Source organism: Chaetodon trifascialis, chromosome 10 (assembly GCF_039877785.1).
Source record: "Chaetodon trifascialis isolate fChaTrf1 chromosome 10, fChaTrf1.hap1, whole genome shotgun sequence".
Taxonomy (NCBI): Eukaryota; Metazoa; Chordata; class Actinopteri; order Chaetodontiformes; family Chaetodontidae; genus Chaetodon; species Chaetodon trifascialis.
The window spans coordinates 21,559,494-21,586,144 of NC_092065.1; the positions used below are offsets into that span (position 1 = coordinate 21,559,494).

Consider the following 26,651-nt stretch of genomic DNA (forward strand, 5'->3'; position numbering starts at 1 on the left):
CTAAATTATAGTGCATTATAAACCATTTATGAGGACTTAAAGCAAAGATGTTGCTTGCAGAGAATCATTTAATGTCTATCATCTAACGCTGCAGTTCTCCTCAATTCTGCGAAACCTTTTAGCGCATTGTGTTTGTGTTTTTAGCTCAGCGCTAACAGCAGAGTGAATATTGGACTGAAGTGGTCAGACACAGTACACCTCTCCAAATAAATGCTCATGTTGCTGGATTAGTGAATAAGTGACTATCTGACAACTCAATATGACGATATGTGAGATGTTTTCAGTAAGTTCCATTTAGCATGTGGCCCAAAAAAAATCAAGTCATGCAGCTTTTAAGTCCTACAGAATAACATGTTGGCCCGTGATGATTTGATGACCCTGCTCTTCTTCCCCACCTGCAGGAAATGGAGGAGTTCAGTTTTGTCACGCAGCTCGCTGGCCTCACTGACCACCTGTCTGTGGCCATGCGATTGGCCGTTTCCACCGGTGAAGAGGAGCCTTAGATCGACCACCTGAGCTTTTTTTACAATGCTGCCATGGAGGGAGGACAGAGGAGCAGGAAGAGGAGAAGAGATTAAGAATTCTCAGATATGCTGGAGACAAAATGCATTTCTGCGAGACGACTGAGGGGACGGCAAAATGGACGGATGAATCACCAGAGGAGCGCTCAGTGGATGAATGGATATAAAGAAGGTAGAGGAGAGTGAGTTGTAAGAAGGAGAAAGACTCTGGGGGAGAAAGATAAGCAGGGGAATTCAGTTTAGAAAGCCAGAAAGATATTCATCCTCCTGGGTAAACCACCCACGCACACACAAACACACACTAAGTACAGCACCTAACACACAAACACAGTTGATTGACATTTTGACTGTTGAACATCGGCTGGCCTCTCCACTCTTCTCCTCCAACACTCCCTGTTGAAGGGTTTTATTTACAGTGAATTGTTTCATGTAGCCGTTTTACACACACGCTCCTTTTATCGGATCTGTTTTAGCTGTAGTGTGAGTATGATTTTTTTTAATGATTCTACCTTCAGGGACAGATGGATCCTCGTTCTTTAGTGACTGTGTAGAAAAGGAAAACACATCATTTAAGTGATGAAGCGTACAGCTACTGACTGGCCTTTACGCTGACCGTTTGTGTCCCCGTGTTGTGCTCCTTGCTGACAGGCTATTGGTCAGTTCAGTCATTCACCTTACTGCTCCCACGTCAGTCCCAGGAACCTCAACAAGTGTCTTTTTTTCTAAAGAAAACTCAACTAGTCTTTGTAAAAGGAGAAAAATATGATAAAAATTTCTATTGTCGCCACACCACTTTTTATAGGGAGTTTAAATGCCTGTTTATTACTATATGGTATGTTTCTAATAAGAGGTATTGTTTAATGGGGCATGAAATCGGAGAAAAAAAGTTGTTTAATGCAATGCGATGCTTTCAGCATGTTTTTCAGCCATGACCGGTGAAGAGGGTTAGATGGGACTTTTTAGCGTAATAGTGGGAACTGAGGTTTTGCTGATGCATGAAGGGAAACGGTATCAGTTTACAACATTAATATAGCGGTTTGACACACTTGTTTGCTTGAGTCTGGACTTGACAAGTCAAGCATTTTACCCTAAAAACACACACTTATTGTATACTAGTGTGGCATTTGTGCATGTGAGACTCCACCCTGCTGATGACATGTAACACACACAAAGGTATGCACAGAGACATACTGAGGATTTCCATAAAGCAGGCACACGGCCATACACATCATGTACAGAGGGGTTTTGGTGGCCATACTGGAGGTTCTCTCATGACAACATGTGACTTGGCTATGTTTTAGAGAGTAGATGTAATGTTCGCTAACAAACCACTGTGGCTATCTGGTTAGCAAGCCGCGACAGTCTTGTAAGCATGTCTGATTTATGCACTCGCTACGGTCCAGCTGTCCAATGGCTCACCATGATAACAGCCATATTGTGACACAACTGCAAAACCTCATAATACAGAAACATGGAGACTTACAGACTGCAGCAAGTATACATAAACACATTTTATAGATTTGTAAAAGGTCCCAAAGATTAAGTTTACTCACCAAATACAAACAAATGAATTCAGACACATGGCATACCAAGTACCAAGTAAACAGAAAGGAAACATTAGCTACCTGCAACTACCATCCGTACAGACTGTTAATTGGCTTTTTGAAGCAAATGAACACAGTCCAGCAGCCAAATCTGCACAAATAGCGCAAAGTGGAAATATGCTTCACATTCAGTCTAAACGCACCTTCAGACTCCTGCTCCCTTCAGCTGTCTGTATACCACAGTGTTCACACGGCTTCTGCTGCTGGTTGGGCAGCAATATACCACAGAAGCACACCAATGCATGCACCACGCCAATGCACCAATGCAACATGACAACTTTTGGGATGTTTTCACTCATAGTAATGCTATTATAGCATAGCATTCACCTAACAGACCTACACAGACCATGCTGTCAAACAGGAGCTGGAACTTTGTAAAGAGCAGTGTTAAGTCAGTGTAACTGTTAACGAGACTTGTTGATACTAAAACTCTCCCTGTGCCCTCTGTAGATCTGTTGGCCGTGGCGCTCCCTGTGAACATATGCTGTGTTGAGTGATAGGCCACTATGAGTACCTCAGACTTTAGAAGATACCATGAAAACAGGTGTAACCATAAGTCATCAGTAATCATGAGTGATTCCCATCAAACTGACTCAGTATTGTCATATTAACATTTGCTAACATTAGCCACCTTAAGCAGGTGGTCACACCAGACCAAGTGAACTGAATTTAGCCAGGGTGTGTTTCTTCTGAATTGAGCTTTGAATTTGTAAGAGGAAGACTGTGTTACTTCCTCTTTCCAAATGTACACTTTTTATTTTTGCTTTAAAAGATGAGTTGGCTTTAGAAATGGTGGCCTTCCTATCACTCAACACTATGCTAAAGTGTTAGCAGGAAACTCCAAATCAGTGATCTACAGTCCTGGGAACACATGGAACACGCTGGTGTCTATGTTGTCATCAGTCAACATGGGACAACTACCAAAACCATGCTTTATATTTCTTTTACAAATGTGTGTAAAAAAACAAACAAAAAAAAATCCTAATGTAGACGCCTGTTTCTCTGAATAAAACATGTATTACTGTAACAGATTAGGATCAGATACTGTTTGATTTCCATGGTCTGCATGGCGAACAATGTTTACAACAGTTTTTTGACCTGCCCGCCTGTTTCTCGGTCAGAGAGAGAAGCTTTTTTCTTAAGTGTCAGTTTCAGCACAGATGTGTGTGTGTATGTGTGTGTGTGCGTGTTTGTATAATACAAATGTGCTAATTGGTATTTTTCTGAAAACTCCTTGCTGAGTATCACAGGACGGACAGTACAGTATACGTTTGCAGATGTGGTTTCAGGAGTACACATTCTACTGTGTGTGTGTGTGTGTGTGTGTGTGTGTGTGTGTGTGTGTGTGTGTGTGTGTGTGTGTGTGTGTGTGTGTGTGTGCGCGTGTCCTCTCGTGTATGTTGAGCTGACATTTTTACGTGCTGTATGAGTCCACAGGTCACCTGGCTGCTCTGACACTGTGTCTCTTTATGACTCACATTATTATGACTAATATATTCTTCATGTTGTGTATCAAGGTCATCGATGTGTGTATCTGTGCTTTTTTTAATTCAAGCATCATAATGTTTTTCTTTTCTTACTGTATGAGGTTCTTTTGTGAATCACCACTCCTCTTGCTAGGGTGACCTTCAGATGAGATCAAATGCTAGAATATGTTATTTACTTGCTAAATAGTCATGTAAATACACTATAGGTCTATAGTGGCTGACAGAAAGGTGCCACAGTTCCCCTGAGAATCTGCTCTTAGGGTCAATAAGTCACGGTTTGTGGGAGAGACACAGTGGTAGCTGATGTAAAAATTTGTTTAACAGCTTTTACTTTTCAACTGTCCGATTCTGTTACACAACACCTTAATACTGCCGAACAATTCATCAATACAGAGACAGTGCAGCAAGCATCCAACAGTGGGACTTATGTAACGCTACACCTTCATGATGATACAGCACTTTTATGTTGTTTTTAAAAAAGTTGGAAGGGGGGGCTTAATTCATTTTTTAATTTGCAGGCTATCTTGTTTTGTTAATTGTTCTGTGTTTGTATTTTTGCATATTTTCAATAACAAAATATCTGAAGAAAGTGGTGGGAAAAGAAGCTGATTGATTGATTAAATGTGAAGATGTAAAGGCAAAGTGATTTGGTTTGTGTTGGTGTTGTATGTCCATGGTGAGTCCCATCCCTGACACAGGAAGGCTGTGTGGTGGGACCCTGACATTTCAGTCACTTAGGCACTCATTGGATTAATGATGGGAGAAAATGTGAACTCACAGCTCTGTTTTGGCCTCACCGGTGTCTGAGAAAAATATCCATCTCTAAACGCTCAACAATGTTTACTAGCTGGTCTCTAAGTGTTTTTTGGTGGTGGGCAAGTTGAGTACAGTGGGTTTTAACCAAACTGGTTCGCTGAAAACAGCTACCTGTTGCAGCTTTGGGCTTTGAGACTGAACCAAAGATGCTAGAATGCTCTGTAGAGTTAATGCTTTATTGGGTCATCAATATGAGCCGCCCCTCTCACATTACAGGTAGTAATTATTTCCCAACCATCATATAAAAATATTGATAAGTGCAGCTTCAAAGTCAATGCAAGCTCCCATGTGTATACTACCGTACTATTTAGTGCGCCAGAAAAAGATTTAGTATATCTCTATATGTAGTATGTCAAATGCAATACCAGGTTTAAGGCTTAAAGCTATACATAATTATGGACATGAACTCCTGAGTGACTGAAATGTGGGGGCTCTGTCATGCAGCCATTCAGGACCACGAAAGATAGTGTGACGGCCCTGGATCAGGGCTCGGTGTGCCCAGTACCTCCACACAGGGACCGTGTTTCATGATACTGTTGCTAATGACAATCAAGCAACCAGAATGAACAAATCAAGCCTATGGAGTATCTGTAAGCCTTCCCAGGCCTTCTGTGGAGCTACAATACACACCCCCCACACAGACCCCCCTGCACTGCCAACACCATGAGCAAACACATGAGGACAGCGCACCCCAACCAAGGCTCCTTTTCCCACTCTAGTTTTTTCTCAAATTATTGTCCAAACAAACAGTGTGACAAGGACATTTAACTGTCCTGATGGTCATCTGACGTGTTCTGTGATGAAAACATAGACACCAAAATAATGTGTGTCCTCGTGCTGAATGCTGATTGATATAAAGACTGAGGAGGAATGCAGAATTGATATCAAACATGATATCATCAACATCTTCCTTCTCTGAATCATTCAACTAATAATCACTCGGGACTCATGCATTGTTATGGTGTCTATAGTCTAAAGTAAGCTAACTAATGGCTCAATTGTAGAGTTTTTTCGGAGAATTCCTGAAATAATTGTGGTATTTTGTCTCTTCTTTTTTTTTTTTTGATAACCAATCACTGTCCCCCTTGTGTCCACGTCAAGTCAGGACAGAATTATGCCACAGCCGGCTCGGGGGACAGCAATTCTGAGACGATCTCTAAGCTTCTGCAGCTACGTGCGTCTTTCTAATGCTTCAGGCTTGTTGTCTCGGTAGAAGTGATTCCTCACTTTGCAATCCTTTCCTGCTTTCATTTTCTATAATGTGTCTCAAGTGGTCGTGTTATTTTTAATTGGTTTTTGTCTTTGGATGGAGGGCGTTTCTTGGTGGAGTCATCTCGCTTGGTCTCTGTATGTTGGCTGGGGGATCAATAGCTTTTCTCTTTCTAAGCTTCTTCAACAAACTGCTGATTTTCTTCTGCTTTTTTAAAAAAAACAAATGAGTTTTCCCTCTTTTTTTGTTTCTTTGTGTCGTTATTTGTTGAAGGGTCACCCACTTGGCTGCAGTCCAAGCTTGTGTGGAAATAATAAGTCAGTGAAACCACTAATGGTGACGTTAATGGTAGCAGTACTACTGCGGTCAGTGAAAGCTCACGTTGACGTTAACTTTCACTCCTGAAAGAGAGTGGGTTGTGTGTAAGCGCATTTATTTCTTTTTCCAAAATAAAATGACATTCACAGTGTCTAAGAATATCACAGGGTTTCTGACATTCAAGTGAGGCTGGTATTTCAAAACAACACTGAAGTTATATACAAAGAAGTGAAAGAAGCTCATCGGGACTCCTTCTGCTTTTGATGAACAAAGGGAAAAATTGAGCTGTAAAAATTTGCATATGGTTCTCCATCAAGCGTGAAAAAACCTTCGACTGAAACTAAAGTCAGTAGAATACATGACCAACACACAGTCATGAGACTGAAAAACAGTCCAAGCGCTTTGTTCCAAATGATTAAAGGACATTTAATCTGCTGTGAGACATCCCTTGATTCTCTATACTACAGCCAGAAAGACTCAAAGATTTTTTTAAACTGCATGTGTCAAACTGGTTAAATTAATGTGGATAATATCAAAAGAGTGGATCACAGAGACATGCCCAGAGAGGATTACCACCTGAAGTCAAAGTGGAGCTTTATAGTGTCTTTTAGTTATGTCTTACTGCTCTCATCAGCCTGGTTCTCAGTCGCAGGTTGTCGTTCTTAAAAGGTCTTAAAACCCACTGACCTACTGTTTCCTGTCTAAGCAGGAAACAGTAGGTCAGTAGTGGCGAAGATCATGGAGCATTTCGCAGCTACACAGCCAGATATTTTTCTCCAGAGGTGGCTCAACATCAAATGAATGCTAATGTTGCCCTGTGTGTGCTCGATGTGTGAATAGGCTCTGTTTGCCTACACACACGACCGTGTGCTTTCAGTTTGCTTCACTGCCAACACCAGCCAGAAAAAAAATCAATCCAAGCTGCTTTAAAGCTGCACTAATCAATATTTTTTTTAAGAACAATGTGTCAAGAGACTATGTATAACGTGAAAGGGGTCACTCGAAGTGATGAACCAACAGAGGATCATCATTCGTCATCTGCGCTTCAGAGGGTTTTTTATATCTTTCAGCTGATTTATTTGGTTTTATGGCAGAATTGGCTGTTTTCATTCAGTCTCTTCACTCTCATCAGCATCTCTTCCAGATGAAGCAAATGTCTCTCACTGTACACTATCTACCCAGCACCAAACAACATAGTGGAGCATCTAGCAGCTAAAACTATTTTACTCAGGTGTTAGAGGGGCAGAGTGAAAGCACAGTGAATACTGGACTTGATCAAGAAGGCAGAACGTCAACTTTAAATGAACACTAATGTCAGTCCTTGTCTGCTGGGTGTGTAAAGAAGCAAAAGTTTGATGAAATGTTCTGCAGAATACATCCAAGTTGTGTTTACAGCTGGATGCACGGCACACAAGAGGCCAAAAAACAGTCTTACACCCGAACATCAGTGAAACAAACCTCACAGTGATGTAACTGAAGTGACATAACTGAACTTGTCAATTGAGCATGGACGTCCGTTCTTGATCTCTGATAAGCATTTCGCCTTTAGGTCCAGCAAACTAGCTTTTCTGACCTTGCAACCACATGGTCATCATCCAATTTCAATGCCGATGAAGCCCAAGACACAGACGAACATCAGATCCTTTTGTCGCGCTACTTAATAGAAGAATTACTCCTGAAAAAGATTAGTTTCCTCGTCCAGAAGCGTGAACAGCTTTAGTTTAGCGTGGACGAAGGAAGCACGAGGACCACTTAATGTTTGGAAATGAAACTGACTGAACTGTCCTGTTTGAATCATTTCATCACATCCATCCTCCTCAGGCTGCTGCAAGGTGTTTTCACGTGTGAGTGCTTCCAAGATGGCCAGAGGATTACTATGACTACCTCGTGCTAAAAATATGGAGCAGCGATATGAGTCAGACCTACAGTAAAGGCTCAGATGTCCTGCACTTCTCAGACAAAGCTCGCCATTTTGTACACTGATGATGAACACTGCTGCAGTCTCTGGAAGCACACATTTTATCCACCTATTTCCTGCTCTTTTTGCATAAATACAAGCCCAATACGAGCCCAGTTAGTCCGATTTTTTTTTTTTTGCCTCATTCAAAAAATAGCATCTTGTGAAGCCACCTCACAGGTTATTGCCACAGAGTGGGATGAGTTATGAGCAGCGCAACCGAAAAAAAAAAAAAGAATTTAACTACCATGAAGAGGTACCTAAACATATCCTGTATTGTACAACAAAACAGGAAAAATGAGAGGTAAAAATTCTGCAGTCTTCTTTCAGGTCCCTTTAAAAGTCCCATTAAGGTGAGTTTAGGTCTCAGGGGAGTAGCCCTCGTACTCATCCTGTAAAAACGGTTGCACAGTGTCATCTGTGTCTCTGGAGCAGCTTTTTCAAGTCTGACAAAATAGCAGAATACCCCTTTAATCATCTATCTCGAGCCCTTATGATCCAGCTGCATGCAGTAATTCTCGTGAAAACCCTTGAGAATCCCCAGACTGTTTTTTCCAGTTTAGCTTCCATTGTACTGAGAGCTGCGTTAAATACTATTATAGTTTACTGAAACGATAACAAACTGGAATATCATCAGACAAAGTGTTCAGTATTCATTAAATAATTTTGTGGGGAAAAGGCTGGTTGCTGCTGGGTTTATATTCATTAGATTACGTTGATAAATCTGCTCTCAAAGCTCTTGTGAAGTCTGTTCTGTTATTTGATTAAAGTATGCTAACTCTAAGTCCTTTTGTCTGTTCAGTAGATTTGTTCATGCAGTTCATAACTGATATTTATGGTCAACCACACTAGTTTGTACTGAGCTACTGTGCTACGCTAACACACTCACAACAGTGCACAACAAGTCTAAAAGAGTCAGAAAAAAGCACCCGGTGATGACATGTAAGAGGCGAGACAGACAAAATGAAATCCCTGTACTTTTGATCGCAAGCACAGGGAAAACACACTCAACAAAAGAACATGTGTTTCCTCATTTCTCAAGCTGGTGTCATCACTGGGCGTCTGTTTAATTAGGGAACTGGCCCACACATGAAACTCTCGGTACACCCCCACAGCAAAGGTGAGAGGGACACGTCATAGTCGAGACCCAGGATGGAGCTTTGGGTCTTCCCCGGTGTCTTCTGAACAATATAAATGCGGCTGCAGATGGAGCATCAGTTCACACAGCAGAGAGAACAGGCTGATACAGCTCAACTGAGTCTTTCACCTACTGCTACACGTGAAGGGAACACACACGCTTCAGGATGGCTGCTCCTCGTCTCGCTCTGACTGTGTTTGTGCTGATGCTGGCGGTCATCACTCTGACTGAAGGTAAGGAGGAACATGACAATAACACTGTATACTAATGTATGTATTCAAATATGTAATATCATTTCTATATAATCATTTCGGAGCTGCCTCTACACTCAGATAGCTGGCTGTAATCTTGACCATACAAACAAATTTAAGCATCACTAAAGCTACATTAATCAATATCTTATATACTGTGACAAACAAATAGATCGCATGACCCCGTGTCATGTGAAAGAGAGAGTTTTGGAAGACCAAAACAGAGCTCAAGCAAGTGTGAACATTGGGCTTAGAGTCATCATGAGGTCATAACCATGACTCAAATAAATGCTAGAGGCTCCATGGTTGCTGGATGTGTAAATGGGCAACTATTTGCTAACATATTAGCCTTAACAACTTTATAAGGGGATAATATGTCTCGTTCTGCTGCCCCCAAGTGGACAGAAAAAAAATCATTAATGCAGCTTTAAAGACTGAGAAACCCTGATTTGATAGATCCAACATACACGCGTTGTATGAAAGTGCTTTGATAGTGTTACTATCAATAAAATATGTTTACAATTTGAATACATATAATACTGAACAGCTTACTTTCTTGAATTGAGCCAGTCCTTGTTTAATCTAAACAGCAGAACAAGAGTTTTTCCATATCACAATGGAACAACAGCACGGGCCCAATCTCTTCCACTGGCACAGTGTCAGGTTTCACTTCATGTCATTACATTAGAGGAACAAAGAAACAAAGACAATAAATGATGTGTGTGAGTCTGTGAGTTTGTTGTTAACTTCATTTGTACGTGTTTGCCGGTAGGTTTACGTGGAACTGGACCAAGGAGATGCTGCTCACGTTTCAATGAGAAGCCCCCGAGCAAAGACAGAGTGGTCAGCTACGTCAGGACCAGCCAGCGCTGCCCCACCCCTGCCGTCATGTAAGTACACAACCTCAGAGAGACACATTACCAGCACCGCTGTGTCCACACATAAATGCACTGAACCTGACTGTCTTGTTTACGTGTGTTCAGATTTAAGACGGTAGCAAATCGTCAGCTTTGTGCCAGACCTTCAGACCCTCGGGTGAAGGAGCTCATCAGCTACCTGGACGCCAAACCCGTCCCAGGAGAGACATCCAACCTGTAGTCGTGGCAACAGCATATCTGCAATCAGGGCCTCCAGAGAACAGAATCTGGGCAGTGAATGCATCGTGATGCTGCAACTTTTCAAACTATAACTTTTAAAGAAGCGTTGACTGCAAATATGTTACTTTCTCCACCATAAGGTTTGCATGGGGCAATCATAAGCTAAACAGCAGCTTTCTGTCTATCTCTATACAGAGTATATACTATTTTTTTTTAGTGGCACATTTATATACATAACATAGTACATTTTTCTGCCATACATAAGCAAAAACGTATACATAGCATAGTGTTATGTTGCCACTCTTTTAAAATTGACATTTACACTATATTTTTTTTAAATTCTGCATTTCGGATTAAAAAGTTTTATTTTAGCATACGGAACAATGGGTACATTTTTGCTTCACACAACACTCCAAGTCTGACCTTCAGCACTGTGAACTACAGTTGTATTGTAATTTGAAGTGACTTACAGGAAGTACATTCACTGTAAAAGAGCATCGCCTCCCAACACAACATGATGTCATCAGTAGAGTATAAGCTATGGGTTACCTCATCTTTTCTACAATAACCCACTGTGAGCTCTTGTGCTTTATATAAAGTGCTGTTTTTTCTATTTACAGTCATGTTTTGATCTTAGTTACTTGTACAGATAAGTAACACAATTTGACAAAAAATGTATTTATTTCTGTATCCTTATGCTTCTAGTTTGATCCTCTTGAATAAAAGCAAGACATTAGCCCTGTGTCAAAGTTTGGCTCTGCGGTCTGAGGGGACTGGTTTACATATATACTGGTATTTAGTTCATTCCCATTAGAATATTACATTAACTAGTGTGTGGAACCTCATATGCTGATGAAATGGAGACATACAACTCAGTAGGAAATGGGCAAGTTAAATTCTGTAAATATTATCCAAAATATTTCTTGTTACATTTAAAAATGCAATGTTACGTACAGTCACATTTGGACCGGAGATGTGCAGCTATCATTGAACTAAGTGAAGAACAATTGCGTTTCTTAGGAATTTGTCAAGAAATTAGCTTGAACATCAGATGCTATTGCATTCTCTGCCACTAGAGTGCGCCAATTGACAATTGAATGTCACAATCAAAGCGCTACCAAAGACTTGATAGTAAGCGCATGCAAATCATTTTTGGACTATCCTAATGTGTGAAAAGTGTATTGCTAAATGTCATAAAATCATCTCCTCCGAGTCGATGCTGCTCCTAAATGCTGCCCTATTATATTTTTGATATAAGGCCTGCAGTTTGCGGCCGTTGAAGCAATTACAAAACATCTGTCTCCCTTGATGTCAGGTAATTTTTGAGTAACGCTATTCACAACTGTCTTTGAAAGCAGCGAAATTTAGCCTCCAGCACACAGGGGCTTCACACGGAGTCCGATCACATCCTTGTCTGACCAATAGGAAGGTGATTTCAGGTCCCCCTTCACGTGCGTCAAGCCGGACAGACACAACCAGGGATTGACCGGAAGTTACTTATATTTGCTCTCAAAATAAAAACTCAAATCCCACCCTATCGTCAGTTCTCATTTTATTGTGCAATAAGGTAGTTTCTTTTATTGGTCTGTCTGAAAAGCTTATGCAGATATGAGCACATCTGCATTTCAGAAAACAACTTTTAGTGTAGCATTACACCTAGAACTGTAATGCTACAGTTAGCTTAGTTGTCAAATGCTGACAAAATTAACAGCTTGTGAAATGTATCAAACATTTTGATGTCGAGAACAATATGGTTACTAGTATAACTTAACAATATGGACAGAAGACGGGGTGTTATGTTTTAGCTTTTAAGAAAGACTAAAATATGTGGGAGGAGAAATTGTGTGGCCAATGCTTGTAGAAAACTTGAAGCTTGAAAGGGGGGCTTAGTTTTGGTCTTTTATAAAACAGCTATTATGTACGTTAATAAAAAACAAATAGTGCAGAACTGTTGTACACATCTTTTCACACATTGTGTTATTGTACCTTTTTGTCAAATACTTCACAGCGCAAAATATTTTTTGCTATAGGACGTTTTATTGTGGAATTCTCAACCGGATGTCTTAATGTTTAAATTCTGGCCGTTTGCCTCGATAGGAAAAGCAGTCGGAGCATTTTTCTTAGCAGTGCTACATCTGGTAGTAGTATCCGACAGCGGCCATATGTAATTTAATCTCATTCATTCATTTTCAGACGCACTCTGCCTCTTTTTGTTGACACCAAACTAAGGTCTTCGGGTGAAAAGCTGCGCCTTTCTCTCCACTCCGTCATTCTTTTGGACGTTTGGACGTCAGTTTATGCCTCGGTGACTGTCCATTGTAGGCTGGGTGGTGACAGTATAGCACAATGATCGAGCGACCAGAGACTGCGGTTCCCAGTATCGCTGTAAGTCAGTTTTTCTTCGATATAGAACCGTGTGTGAGCAAGTGTAAGCACTACTGTTTTCAAAATGCTAATAATTGAAATCCCCTTTGGCATACCCTATTCATCCGTTTTGGTTCACGCTGGTAACGACCTTTCATGTGGAACGTTATAGAGAGAACTGCATACCAGTCTCCTTTAACAATCTCTCTGTTTTAGGATATTTTACATATCTACAGAGACATGTACTTATATAAAACATCATTCAGACTTTATAACACATTGATATGACCCTGCTGATAATTTCGGCATAATGTGATTGACCAAACAACGTCTATTTGAGTCAATACCATCGTTTTAAAAATGGATTTCGCATGCAGCCTATGTGTAGCCTTGGTCTGGTTAAGTTAACAGAATTTACAATTTTGTTGCAACAGATTGTGTATGATGGATACTGTGTTCACTTAATTTACTGTTTGGACATAGCTTACAAAAGGATAACATCATAATGTAATGGCAGTTATTTGAACGGAGGCTCAATCGAGGGTCGCCTGAACATAATGCAGACCCGCACTGATCAGGGGTACGCGCTGTGTTCGCAATTATTGCTCGTCGTAGATGGGAAAGAGATGGACAACAGTACTTTTTTGTCAAAACACGCTTTCACACCGACCTTGACAATGCTACTGGTGAAACTATGAAATTGAATAGAACACACATAATAGCCCCAGCAAGCTATGATGGCCTGATGATGCTTGTAGTGTCAGAGCCCCAATGAGATTTACCCTCCTGTGCCAGATTGCCTTAGGAATCAGCCACTTAAGACAACGAACACTCTAAATGAAGCAAAAACAAAACAAAACACGAAACAAATGTGAATTTAATGAAGTGAAACGTTGCTTGCTGGTTCGTATTGTACATTTGGTCGAACCACTTACCACTAGAGAGATCCCTTCATGCATAATTTTGCACATAATTACATGTATACCGTCACGAGATAGCATGGCCTCCTTAAACTGCGTAACTGTTGAATGGAGTTTGGTTTGACTGTCCACACAAGCAGAACCCATTTGGTTGACCACATCTGGCTTGCTTGTGTAGGGATTTTTATACTGACACTTGAGTGATTGCTCATCACACAACACACCGCACATTGTGTTTGCACTGAATGTGTTTGTGGCACAGTCTGAAGTGATTGACAGTGGCTTTTCTTGACATAACACCAAGGGGGTGGGCATGCACAATGTGCTCCTTGAGAGATAGTGAGATAGTGAGGGAGCAGTGGGTACAATGTGCTGAGTGCTAAAAATAACAAAAGAAAGAATTGACACAGGCCTTGTTTTCACATGAATTCTGTCCTTCTTATGCTGTGTTAAGTGATGCAATATTTATTACAAAATCAATATTGTATATATAATAACTGGAAGTTTAAAACAGCTGATGGAAGCAGCGAGTGGGCCGCAGCATCAGGGGGGTGGACTTGGCAATACAGATGATGTCAGTGAACCAGGCAGCTACTATCACCACCGGGTGGACTGGGGGAGGGGTTAATGTTGACTCCCTTCCTCTCTCTCATTCCCCATTACTTCCCTCTTATAAGTCCCCTGCCTGTCTTTCTCCCCATTAGTCATTTTCTCATGAAAAAGATCCATATTAATAACAACGCATTGCATAACGGCCAAGTGTCTTTGCAGCATTGGGAATGTTACAGTGATGCTTTGACGGATGCAGTTATTATTAAGCTGGAAATGTGACATGTCAAGTGTGTTGCGTGTTTTCAAACCCCGCTGTGTGCTGCAGGCGCAAGGTCCCTGCAAATAAAAGCGTGCTTCATTCATGAGCGCGCATACTGTATGTTGATGCGTTCACACATTTAACACACAGACTGTTTTATTCATGTAGTGCATCATTTGATCCACAGACTCCCACCTACACACACACACACACACACACACACACACACACACACTCACACAGGATAAACACTGACAGCCTGTGCTAAAAAGCTAAATGAGCAACCCAGCGTGTCCCATTACCTGTGCCACCCACAGTGCAGCTACAGGGAAGTGGACAAACCATCAGAGGTGGCACCTTATGTAACACTCACACACACACACACACACACGCACACACAAAACTTGTATGTGGGTGGATCAAACATGGAAATGGTGGAAAGTGCTTCAGGCTTGTTCAGCGGAGTTACGCCAGCTGTCGAGCTGCATGTATCACAGAGTATTGATGAGGCAAATAGATTGTTTCCTCTTTTTTTTCCACGCTCTGTTTGTCTGTAACATCCACCAATGATGTTGATGTCTAATTTACAGTTTTTTCTATGTGATTCTCAACCGTAGCACATGTGGAAAATACAGTCTAATGTTGAATTAGGCTAGAAATGAACGTTTACTGAAACTATCTGTCTTGGTTGGTTAGTTTAGTTGCTGTTGTCCACCTGCGGCGTGACAGAAGTGCCTCACTGGTTACAGCTACAGCGCTGCAGTCCTGACACCCTGACACAATATTTTATTGTCTTTCAACCCTGCTGCTGTAAAGCTTCACGCTTAACCCGAAGAATACGACTTCCTCATCTCTAATGACTCCACATTCTTGTGCATGCAGGGCCTCAAGTTGTTATGGACAGTGGCTACATAATGTGTTCATAAGCGATGTCCTGATCAAGTTGTTTTGGCCCTGAAGTCCTTCAGTATGAAGTTCTCTGCCGATTCCAAGTCCAATCTGACACTTACATTTGCTTAAATGTTGATTAAATATGGATATGACACATTGACACATCCAACTGCTTTTTGGAAATGCCAACAGTCCTGGTTCAAAACTATTAAGCCGATCCACTTAAATTATTGATCTGATATGCATTCAAGATGAACTGAAATTGACATGATGTGATTGCGAGAGAGAAGATGTGTCACTGTCGGTTTGTTGGAGCTACAGAATGATCTTTGGCTGAGTACGGTAATCATATAACTACAAGCAGATAATCCTTCACAAACATACCTCTCAGTCCTCTGGTCTGAATTGGCTGTTCAGCCTGGAAGTCAGTGCTCACTGTTGTGGGCGTGTGTTTGCTTTGTGTTACTGGGTTAGCTGCTGAACGACTTTCTGCCGCTGCTGCAGCCGCTCACATGTTCTTCTGCTCAGGGGCTGTTTGCTGGTGTATTGCTCGTAGCTAATGATAGTTAGCGTTTTAGTTTTGCCAATCCATGCATTTTTCCAGCCTGTGTCTGAGCTCATAATCAATCACTGGTGCACCCAAGTAGTATGTCCCATTCCATGCATCTTTTTCGACTTTCCATTTACACCGAGACAGCATTTTTGACCACAGTAATGAATTTTTTCAGGCTCTCCTAAGCAGTGCTGGGCTGTAACACATTCAGCAATGTGATTACTTTTTCAGTAAAGAATAATGTTTGGGATCATATTTACATTACAGCTAGTAAACCTAGTTATATTCTCCTACAAAATTTTGGGGCCTAGGTTTGTTCTTGTATTTGCTGTTTTACCGAGAGTCGGATGGGTGGTCGAGATCAGAGAGGAGAGGCTGGTCTGGGAGCTTGGCACACATGATTTCTTCATAGCTGCCTTGCTAACATTAGCCGCTGGTAAGCCTACATTCAGGAATCACCTCTGTTTTGTCCAGAGCTGAAGGGTGTGTGAACCCTTCACTGAGGATGGGATTTGTAGAGTCACTGCTGCTAAGCTAGCTGTTAATGGTCAGTAGATAACCATTGTTGTGCGGTTGGGCAAAAACAAAGGTTTCGGAAAATGCTAATGTATGATTCTGATGTGACAATGGTGGTACATAGTCAGTGTACTCACACTCTAAACTGGCCACGTTTCGAGTGTTGCATCATGTGACACCCTTTGTGCACGGACGGTGCATCATACCCCGAGAAGAAGTAGTCTACGACCAGAAGTTGGGATGTGACAATCAAGGGAGTGAAGCTTACAACCCCAATCCAGACCCACTTTGTCTGAAACATGGTGCTGCATCAAATTCAGAATAATCATATTGTTGTATGCGCAGTAGCATGGGCGTGACCTTATAATACCCCTTTAATGTTTTCACAGCCAAGGTTAGGTTCATTCTCTGTCTTCATTTGGGAGTTTGAATCAGTCCAGAGTTCAGCTGCGGGTGTTAAAACCCTCTTTCTGCAAACCTATCAGCGCAGAGCTGATTTTCCATCGGTGGCATGCATGACAGAGCAGAGAGGCTGCTCGCAGGCAGGCAGGCCAGCAATCAATTGTGTTTGCCTCATGTAGCGTGCAGGAGGCCGCACAGTGATTGGAGGCGGGGTTGTTATCTGACAGCTGGCTGGGAGCTGGAGAGAGGGAGATGGGGAAGGGAGAAGGGGATGAAGAGATACCTCGCTGGTGAAGAGGGAGAAAGCAGCTGGAGAGCCTGGCCTGGCTGTGATCTGGTCTGAGACCCCACTGCTTTAACCACGACCTGTCCTATCCACGAGGGACAGGATGGACGTTATTCAACACGTAGGGAGATTGTTTGTTAGCTTTACATTCATGTTTTGAGGAGCTGATTGGCTTCATTTACTCGATTAGAACTTTTCTGTTTTAGATGTCTTGTTTTATGGACTTTGGCAGCATTGACTCCACTTCCTCTTTCCTCCTTCCTCAGGGAAAGCCTGATATTTCTCTCTGTACGTCTGCCTCTCCTCACCTCTCTTTCCCTTAAAGCAGCCTCGTATTTATCCCAGCTGCACTTCACTTCAAAGGGTCTCTGTCAGTGCAGGACACAGAAATACTAACTGTAGGTTCACAGCTGTGTGCATACGTGCACCTCCAACTGTTTTTCACACATGTGAGAAGTATGTCAGATTTGTCTGACAGCATGTGTGTGTGTTTGTGTGTGTTTTTTATTCCTTCATGCTGTGTGATTCCACCATTAACAGAATGCGTTTATGTGTTTTCCTCCAGCAGCGGAACCTGGAGGGCTACGTGGGCTTCGCCAATCTCCCCAACCAGGTGTATCGGAAGTCAGTCAAAAGAGGGTTTGAGTTCACGCTGATGGTTGTAGGTAAGTTGGACACTTCTACATCAGTCCCACAGCTGAATGCGTGTATTTGCCTTTGTGTGTGTGCCAATGCCAAGCCTCCACCTGCCCGTCTATCTGTGTCCGCTCGCCTGAGTGTGTTTTCATTTTTGTGTGAATGTGGGTCATCGTCGCAGGTTGAAAGGAGGCAAAGCATGCGTGGCATCCGGCTGCTCAGGATGACGGGCTGACAATTTAAAAAGCGGTTTCTGCAGAGCCGTGTTGCCCTGTGTGGCCCCGCTCTTAGAGCATCTGCCGTGTTGTTCAGTTACAGAAAATGTGTGCATGTGAAAATATTTTAGTGAAAGCTGGATTCCACTGTTTCCCAGGGGAGCTTTTTTCCGTAACCCCAGGACACACAATAACACATCTGTGTGTTTTGGATGATTTGATTTGGAAAGGGAGCTGCAGGATGTTGGGTCGAGTATGAATGAACTTGGTTACAGAATGTGGCTAACAGCAGTAGAGGAGGGAAGTGGACAGAGTGGAGGAACTCTGGGTTTGGCTGTCTAAATGGACACATGAGTAGTGTCATACAGGGAGCCCTGACGTCACGCCTGTGTTCCCTTAGCTTCTGTTACTCAATGCAGTCTCTCACTCAGCATTTCAGCGGACTTTCTGAAAATATGAAGCCTGTCCTTTAGTGTGCATGTTGAAGACACATCAGCCGGACCGCAGCACCTGCTACCAGAATAAAACATGGACGTTGTCTCTGTCATGCCACCCATCGGTTTCTGAAGAGCCCTTGTGAAGCTCAGCGACTTTGGCTCCTGCTGTCAACATTTTGGTAGCGCCTAACTTTCGCCTAATTCAAAAATGGGCATAGAGGTGGAGTGTGGGTGGAGTGGGCCAAATGAAGCCTTGTTGCTGAAATACTTTCACCTAGCTGGATGCTAAGGATAGCAAGCTAGGCTAAGAGGCTTGGCTGTATGATACTCTGCATTGCTAGCCGACTAACCCAGTGGTCTCGTTGCTCCCGGTTGGTACCCAATGGGTCCGTCGTATGTTACTTGAGGTAAGTTAACCTGAAATTATACAACAAAACTCAAAATACTTCTCTGTTTTTGAGATATTACACAAGCTTAGAAATGCTTCAGTGTTTTTTCATTATGTAATTGTGGTAATTCGCAACACTAGATTTTGTTGAGACTTACACAGATTTTTGTCAGTGTTACGTCAGTTTATGGACGTCTAACGAAGCAAGTCAGTTAACCTGAACTTATATTTTCACATAACTTTAATTTTGAGTTGTTTGTGTGGATGCCATTTGGTAATACTTTAGTAAATTCACATTAAGTTATATATGATGAAAGCTATTTAGTGTTCTTACCATAAATGTTTTATTGATCCTTGTTTGTACAGTCATTGTTATTATTACTACTATTTTTTAGCCTATTGCAAACAGTGTGGATATTTATGGTTTTGACACTGATAGAACTCCACAGGGGACTGAAACGTATCTGTACTGTATCAGCAGCACAGTGTGAGATTATTTTCATCAATATGACTGTTGAGAAAGAAAGGCACTTTATATTTGTTTCAAGATGTTTACTTCTTGCGGCTCATCAGTCCTTGTTAAGTCATGACCATGTGTGATGCCTCCACCATGCTTGCTACACACAGTGTAGACTGTAAGTAGCAGTCTTGGCTGCTTGACTTTGGACAGCTGATGTTACTTTGTCTGTCTTCAGAGCACAACAACAAAAAATGTATTTAAAACCGGTCATCTGTATTTTGGGGTGTTGCATAGGTGACATAACAGTATCATCAGCATAAAAACTGAGCCACCCTTAATACTGGAGTCAGCTTTTAATTTGTCATTACCTGAAGTGTTTTTACACTCATTAATTTTCCTCCTGCGGTCATTGTGTGGACAGACAGACCTTTGGCTGGGCTGGACTGTGGTGGATTGTCTTTCCCCCCCGCCCCGTCAACTCACTGCAAAGATACACGGCAACTTATACAAAACTGAGGGTGGGCGATAATATCTCTAATATAAAATCAAACTAACTGTGGATGTTAACTGGGCAGTGCTTAAATAAATGAGAACACCAGAAAAATCCTCTTATGTTTTTATAACATCAACTTTGTTGTGTCCTTTAACTTATACACACAATTCCAGAAACCAGCTGCATAGACATTGATCAGGAAGGTTGCAGTTACAGATCACCTTAGGCCCCGTCTCTGCAGACTCTAAGAGATACTGAGCAGTCTTTGAATGCTCAGTCTTTCTTTGACACGGGCAGCTGACGTGGTGGATCTTTATTTTCCAACCTCACACAGTCCTTTTGTTCATAAGTGTTATCACCCTAAATTAAGACACTTCTCTTTGGCTTTGGTGCCTGCCGGTTAAATATCTGTGGCTAGCACACGCTCCCATTAGCATCGTTAGTACAGTGGGGAGTCTTACTCGAATGCTAACCCACGGCTAAGTCATTAGCTAGCTAATAAGCCTAGTATCAGGAGCACAGATGCCGATACCTGCTAATTAGTGCTAGACATATTCCGGAGTTGTCTCTTTTTCTGCAGATTTTTTTGGCTTTAACCGCTGTTTGAGCTCCCAGTAAAATGTTTTAAAAGCCCATAAATCTAAGTCAGTGTATCTGGTGGTGACCGCAGTCAGTTCAGTGAAAGCAGGGCATTAACACAAAGAGGCATTCAACCTTTATTATTTCAGCCTGGGTTTTTAGCTTCCTGTTTAGTAAACAGCCACTGTGGAAGATTAGCAGGGGGGAGACAAAGACAGCAGAGTGATGGCTGGGGAGAGAAGCAGAGAGATCCACGATCAACTAGATCCTGTTTCAGGCCCTTTCACATATGGGCCCCTCTGTCTCTCCTCCCAGCTTTCTTGGCTCCTGGCCCCACATACCCCATCTGATCCAAATTTAACACACAATGAGTGTGAGGAGCAAAAACGTGTGTTCATCACAGACATAAAGAGGAGGATTAGAGGGAGGGCTCTCAGCTGCACCACAGAATGCTTTCTGTAAACTGGGATGCTGTGATGAATGAAAGCTGTGGTGACATACCTTGGTTAATGACCAATAATGGTAATACGTTTTTTCCATGACTTAGAGGAGATATTGACGTTATGAAACTAAAACTCTAACTTAATGTCCATGTAATCTCACTGACAAAAAACATCTTTTGAGAATCATCGAGCCAAATTACAGTTTGCATTTGGACTTTTATTCTCAGGAGCTGGTTATGCCAGAAAGTGACGCAGCAATATCCATTTGCGTGTATAAATATATGGCTCTGTCTGGACGCTAGGACACATAAGGACTGTTCCAAAAGTTGGACGGTAAACTACTGTAGTGGGCAAGCTAGCAGGCGGCAAACATGCTTGTGCTTTTCAGTCATAATAGCTATTTTTGAACTTCTGTTTTCTCGACCCTCAGGTTCTTTTCTTCCTCCTGGGATGTTGCCTTTAAAAAGTTACAGAAGAGGGGAAAGAAGCAGCGATGAACCTTGCTCAGTGTTCATTAGCAAGCTTGCAACTGTCAGCTTTCACGCTCTGTCACTAACTGGACAATGAACTTACACAACATACCGAAAAGATGAATTTGTACCATTGACTCCTCTCTCATGATTACAAACCATTCTGTGTTTTGTGGAATTTGCCATTTTGAATATAAGTGGGACTGGGTCTAGGACTAAATCTCAAAATAGCTGAAAAAATTAGCACAAAACTTTTGATTGCAGCAATTCTTAAGAATACAATCTGATTTAGCAACCTGACCTGAGGTTGAGAATGCTGAGTGAGCTGGTTTCAGAAAGATTATGCAACAAAAAATCTGTGGAACAACTGAAATGACATTGTAGTGTCATGCATCGACAGGAAATGACCAATTCAGGCTAAAAATGGGGGAGCAGTGAAGTGTGAAGGTGGTTTGTGCAGCTTTAGCAATATGTACGACATCCAGTGGAAATCACGTGAACTCAGTGCATACAGTAATGTAACTAACATTGCTGTGTAATGTTGGAAAACGGTAAAACAAACTCCAGCTCCTGAGTCGTAAAATGTAGAATCAACCAAAAATAAAGACTAGGTGACAGAGAAGAGAAGGAAATACCAGTGTTATAATACTAGAGAGACCAAAGAGCTGATTAGTATTTTTTTTAATTTGAGAAGCAGCCAGCTGGACTTCCAGCAGAAGGCAGACTGTGGAAATGAAGACTGAAGGCTGGATTCAGCGCTGCTGTACTTGGCATTGTCGTGAAGTGTGAAAGCTTGGCTCGGCTCAGAGGCCCAGTATTGTTCTGTCATAGTTTTGGAACAGACAGATGGTGGAGTGTGAGATGACTGGGCTGATGCCTGCAGGTAACTCTTTCAAATTCCAACAGTGCTCACAGTGAGAGGTCGCTCCTTGTATTTTAAAATGTGAAGGGCTGCCTTCAACATTGCTTTTAAAAATATATCGATCATTTTCTGTTCCCACCACCATCTGTATTAAGTTTTTAGCCAGCAGAATGAGGAGATTTTTTGGAAAGGTTTTAAGGGTTAGGTCAGAATTAGGTTTAGGTTAGGGTTTGGATAAGGGTCAGGCATTTAGTGGTGATGGTCGAGGTTAGGGTAAGGGGCGAGGGAATGCATTATGTCAGTGTGGGTCCTTACAAGGATAGAAATATGTGAGCGTGTGTGAGATAACAAAGGTCAGACTGGCTGAAATATGAGCTCTAATATGTCTCATGGCGAGACGTTTCAGATTAACAGATTGCAATGGCATCCAGCTGCACTTGTGTCGTGTTTTTGACTGCAGCAGGCTGCATGTGGGTGGCTGTGTTTGTCTAACCCAAGTCTCTATACTTGATACTGTTACAAAAGGCTGAATTAATATTTCTTTTAGAATTCAGTGCTCTGTGTGTCGCACAAGCTAAAGATAGGGACATAAATGTGTGGATTGGAGTAATCAAAAGAAGAAGTGCAGTTGTTAAAGAAATCAATTCCTCTTCTTCTCAATTCCACTTTTGGTGCCTTTCATCTGCAGGTGTAACAGAATGCATTTATATTCTTAATCAGAATTCAGCTTCTTCTGGTTGAAGCTCAGCCTGGCAGCAGCACCGACTGTAACTGTGAAGGAAATGCAGGGGGCTGCATTGATATGGGGGTGTCTCAACAAGTACCACTCAGGCTGTCGATAATCACTATGCCCTGAAATTGATAGTAGAAGTCCCCTGATCATGATGGTGAGCAGACACTACAGCACAGGCTGTGATGTGGTATGTAGGTAGTGGTGTCATTTAAGGTTTTATCTGTGATGATGATGGTATTGTGACTGGAATGTAGATGCTTGTCATTCCCAAGTGGACAGAGCTCTCCCACCAGGAAGCAGCTGTAGTTGCTCTCCTGTCAGTTCGATACTCCCCGAGAAGTAACGCCACCAGAAACAGCTCTTCTCTTCTGGTGGTTTTATCTTCTTTAGCCTTTCTTTCTTCCTCCCCTCTGTCCAACTCTGTCTTTTCCTTCGCAATCCGCCTCTCTCTGAGGGGGAAAAAGCTGCTTCCTGCCCCTTTGTCCAGCTGGCAGATTGAATAGAAACTCCTGGAAAGATTAGCGGGATGCAGCGCCAGCGCAGAGAGCCGAACAGAGCTGAGAGTCAGATCAGAACCGAAGGGAGCTGGGAGGAGAGGGGAAGCGATGCCGGCTTCATGCTGCTTCTGATGTGCAACAAGGCCAGTGCTTAACAGCCCCACTGCCTGTGCTTCCCTAAAGCAGCTCAGGAGGAGAGCACATCAAAAGTTTTTTATGAGTCTGACTTGGCAAGCAGAGCTGTGAGTTGCATGTGGGACATCGCGTTAGAGCTGAAGTGATACAAGCTCTTTGAAATTTTCACTGGCTTTAAATAATCATGAAGTTCTTATCAAGGTGTCTTATCCTCTGACACAGTTTTTGGATCAAAGTAAGACTCAAACAGCAATCCTTTTTTTCTTTTGGTACAGACCAATTTGTGTCCAAAGCATTGAGTGTTAGGCTTGTGCCAACCAGCAATCTGATCATATGTACAGTGACGATTGAAGAGATGATCGACCAATCAGCACCAAATAAATATATTTGTTTAGGCAGTGCAGGTGTTTTGTGACAGCTGTCAAAGGCAAATGGCCACACAGCAGAAATGAAAGTGTCAACCGCTAGTCACTCTCCAGTTTTTGGCTTGCGACACTATTAAACACCTGCTGAACAAGCAGAACACAAAGTTTCAGACACTCTGCCCACAGCATCTCTCTCTTAATCCACACCGGTTTGTTTACACTCAAGTGCTGAAAGTGAACTGTAGTTATCCTCCAAAGTGGAGGAAACTGTCAAATCATCCATGATTTTAAGTAACGATATTGATCAATATGGAAAAAGTTATCATGGTCATGTATTTTTGCCATATGGGTGTCATCATATGTGCAACATATGGGCCTTCAGGCAGCCAGTGAAGTGCTGCCTGAGCCTGAATCTCTTTCACAGTCCAGTAGGAGTCTGCCAACCAAGTCAGCATCTCTTTATCTTCCTCACTGATCCGTGTGTGATTGTAAAACTGTTTGCCTGTCTGTCCGGCTGTGTATCCTGTTGTTGTTGTACTCCTCTAAGCTTGTGAGCTGTGTGTGTGCACGTGCATGCGTACGTGCGTGCGCGTGTCCAGATAAGACGGTCTGACAAGCTTAGGATTGACCGCCTTGCCTACTGACCTTGCAGAAGGGAGTGAGTGAAGGAAGGCTTCGTCCAGTTAATCTACTGGCTTAACCAGATGCGTTAATACACACCGAGCACACACATTCACTCATGCTCACACACACATACACACACGTTTCAATGCGCTGAGCGATGTGTATGAAACGTACCTCACTCTTTTTCCTTTCATCTGCTTAATCACTGTTATAACTCTCCCTTCATCGTAAAAGCTGATAATGAAGGATTTCACCTTCACCCAGCGACTGTCACCGTGAGCGATCAAAGAAAAGAACAAACTGTGGTTGACAGAGAAGCTGGTGAAGCTGCAAAACGCCCCAGCCTCGGTCAGAACATCCCGGCATGTGGCAAGTGGTGGCTAACTTTCTAATTCCCCATTTAGAATTTCAGTTCTGTCAAGCTGCCTTCTCCAGTTTCTAGCTCTCCATGTGTCGCCGCAGCAGAGTCCCATTTGACACTTGTGTGATGGTTGTAGTTCGAGGATTGTGCTTTTCAAGTGGCAGCAGGAGTATGTGATTTTGGGAAAGCAACTTTCGTGTTTCTTGAATACCTGCTGTTACCTGAGAGGATTTCAAGCAGACTTCAAGCTCTGCTCTCAGAAAAGAAGTAAAGTCTTAAAAATGATACAGCAGATTATGGAAATCATCGCACTGTTTTTCAGGAAACGGTCCATTTGCAGTCTCACTTAACAGCAGTCATACAATTGAAAATAGCCTAAAGTGACAGCAAAGCTCAACACTCAGAAAAAGCAACACTGTTGATGTGAGGTGTAAATAAGTATATTCGCTAACATTCGATTAAACACAGATGTTATCTGTAATCACCCCAATAAGATGATTTACTAGTTGCCTGCAGTGCACAAACACAATATGTTCCAGTGCGTAGAAAAAGAGGTTTCCAGCGTACTTTGAGCGGAACTGCCAGAATGACTGGAGGGATTTAATTATGCTTAATGGGCTCTCAACTAACCATAACAATAACTTGTAAATACCCAAATACAATGTATGAGAAACATGTGGCCAAATGTGACAAACAATGAAAACAGATTTCAGTTTGATTCTAGATTAGCTGCACCGCTGTCATTTCAGCAGAATAAGAGCTCCACAAAAAGTTATATTACAGCTGATATTTATATGTGGCATGGTGGAACAAGCGGTAACACTGTCACCTCACAGCTAGAAGGTCCCGGTTCGAATCCCGCTGTGGACGCTGGTGGCGTGTCCTCCACCATGCCTTCAGTGCCTGCTGCTCGAGGAAAAAGGCGCCTCTCTGTGTGGAGTTTGCATGTTCTCCCCGTGCTCACCTGGGGGTATCGTCCATAAAAATACCCCCTCTAAAAACATGCAGGAAGATCACCACCTGACCAATGGTGACCAAAGAGATTGGGTCCCTGGGCGCCGGTCGGATGGCAGCCCATTGCTCCTGATCTGCTGCGGAGAAAGGTGACCAGGATGGGTCAAAGGCGGAGGACAAATTTCACCAAATTGCATGGCGTGTGTTGCATGTATGTAATTGTGTGACAAATAAAGGGGATTGTCCCTCTGATTCTTCTTCTATAATCTTCAATTTCACACAGTCTCTTGGTTAATTCGGCACACATATAATAAACCAATAAGCAGTTTCTTTCAATGAGACTTTTAGCTTTCGGGTTGCTTGCAAGCAGGCAACAAAGGCAACAGGCCAAACCATACAGCTGCACATGACCGGAGACACTTCTGCTTGGTACGTTTGGTGTACGCTGAGTGAACGAGAGGCTCGCTAAGATTTATTTCGAGTTTTTGGATGACTTGCCGAAAAAGTTCCAAAACTTAAAACTGGGAGTATTTCAAATGTCGTTCGGCCTCATAAACTTCACTTGATGCAGTACAAAGAAGAAGTCATTTTCCTGCACACTTCACCACATTTTTTGACTTTGATAAATGGAACCGATGAATGACGCTGTAATGAGCCAATCAGCACCGGCCAGTTCCACAGGTCCCTTCGTGACTGTGCAGTAAAAACAGACGAATCCACAGAAACCGCTTCATCTTCTCATTCTTTCTGTCTAGATCTTAAACCGTCTTTCACTTCAGCCAGGTTAGCTCGGTCTCACAGTCCCTCAGTGAAGCCTCATTTCTCAAGTGTGGGATTCTCTGCAGCTGGTTCGGAGG

At 42.4% G+C, this 26,651-nt stretch overlaps 3 protein-coding genes across 6 annotated transcripts in view; all 3 read left to right on the forward strand.

Annotated features, from left to right (window-relative positions):
* smpd3 (sphingomyelin phosphodiesterase 3) overlaps positions 1–3,158 on the forward strand; it is a 75,887-nt gene extending 72,729 nt beyond the window's left edge. The window contains exon 10 of the mRNA XM_070972153.1: positions 402–3,158. Within this exon, the coding sequence (XP_070828254.1) occupies positions 402–503 (102 nt within the window). The 3' untranslated portion in view covers positions 504–3,158. The remainder of the gene's footprint in view (positions 1–401) is intronic.
* A 5,871-nt stretch (positions 3,159–9,029) lies between these two features.
* Positions 9,030–11,134, forward strand: LOC139337078 (monocyte chemotactic protein 1B-like). Its single transcript, XM_070971435.1, has 3 exons — positions 9,030–9,284; positions 10,075–10,192; positions 10,286–11,134. Exons 1-3 carry the CDS (start codon positions 9,218–9,220, stop codon positions 10,398–10,400), a joined length of 300 nt encoding a protein of 99 aa, XP_070827536.1. The 5' UTR covers positions 9,030–9,217; the 3' UTR covers positions 10,401–11,134.
* Positions 11,135–12,467: 1,333 nt separating this feature from the next.
* septin15 (septin 15) overlaps positions 12,468–26,651 on the forward strand; it is a 44,011-nt gene continuing 29,827 nt past the window's right edge. The window contains exons 1-2 of one of the 4 annotated variants that reach the window (XM_070971430.1): positions 12,468–12,784; positions 17,708–17,807. In XM_070971430.1, the coding sequence (XP_070827531.1) occupies positions 12,746–12,784; positions 17,708–17,807 (139 nt within the window). In that variant the 5' untranslated portion in view covers positions 12,468–12,745. Of the gene's footprint in view, positions 12,785–17,128; positions 17,264–17,707; positions 17,808–26,651 lie in introns of those variants that run through there. The other 3 variants (XM_070971431.1, XM_070971432.1, XM_070971433.1) reach the window with 3 other exon arrangements.

Excerpts from the sequence above, each read along its gene's own strand:
- LOC139337078 (XM_070971435.1), top strand. The coding sequence starts at position 9,218 with ATGGCTGCTCCTCGTCTCGCTCTGACTGTGTTTGTGCTGATGCTGGCG. Across the intron at positions 9,285-10,074 it reads GGTCATCACTCTGACTGAAG|GTTTACGTGGAACTGGACCA; the intron begins GTAAGGAGGAAC and ends GTTTGCCGGTAG. Across the intron at positions 10,193-10,285 it reads TGCCCCACCCCTGCCGTCAT|ATTTAAGACGGTAGCAAATC; the intron begins GTAAGTACACAA and ends ACGTGTGTTCAG.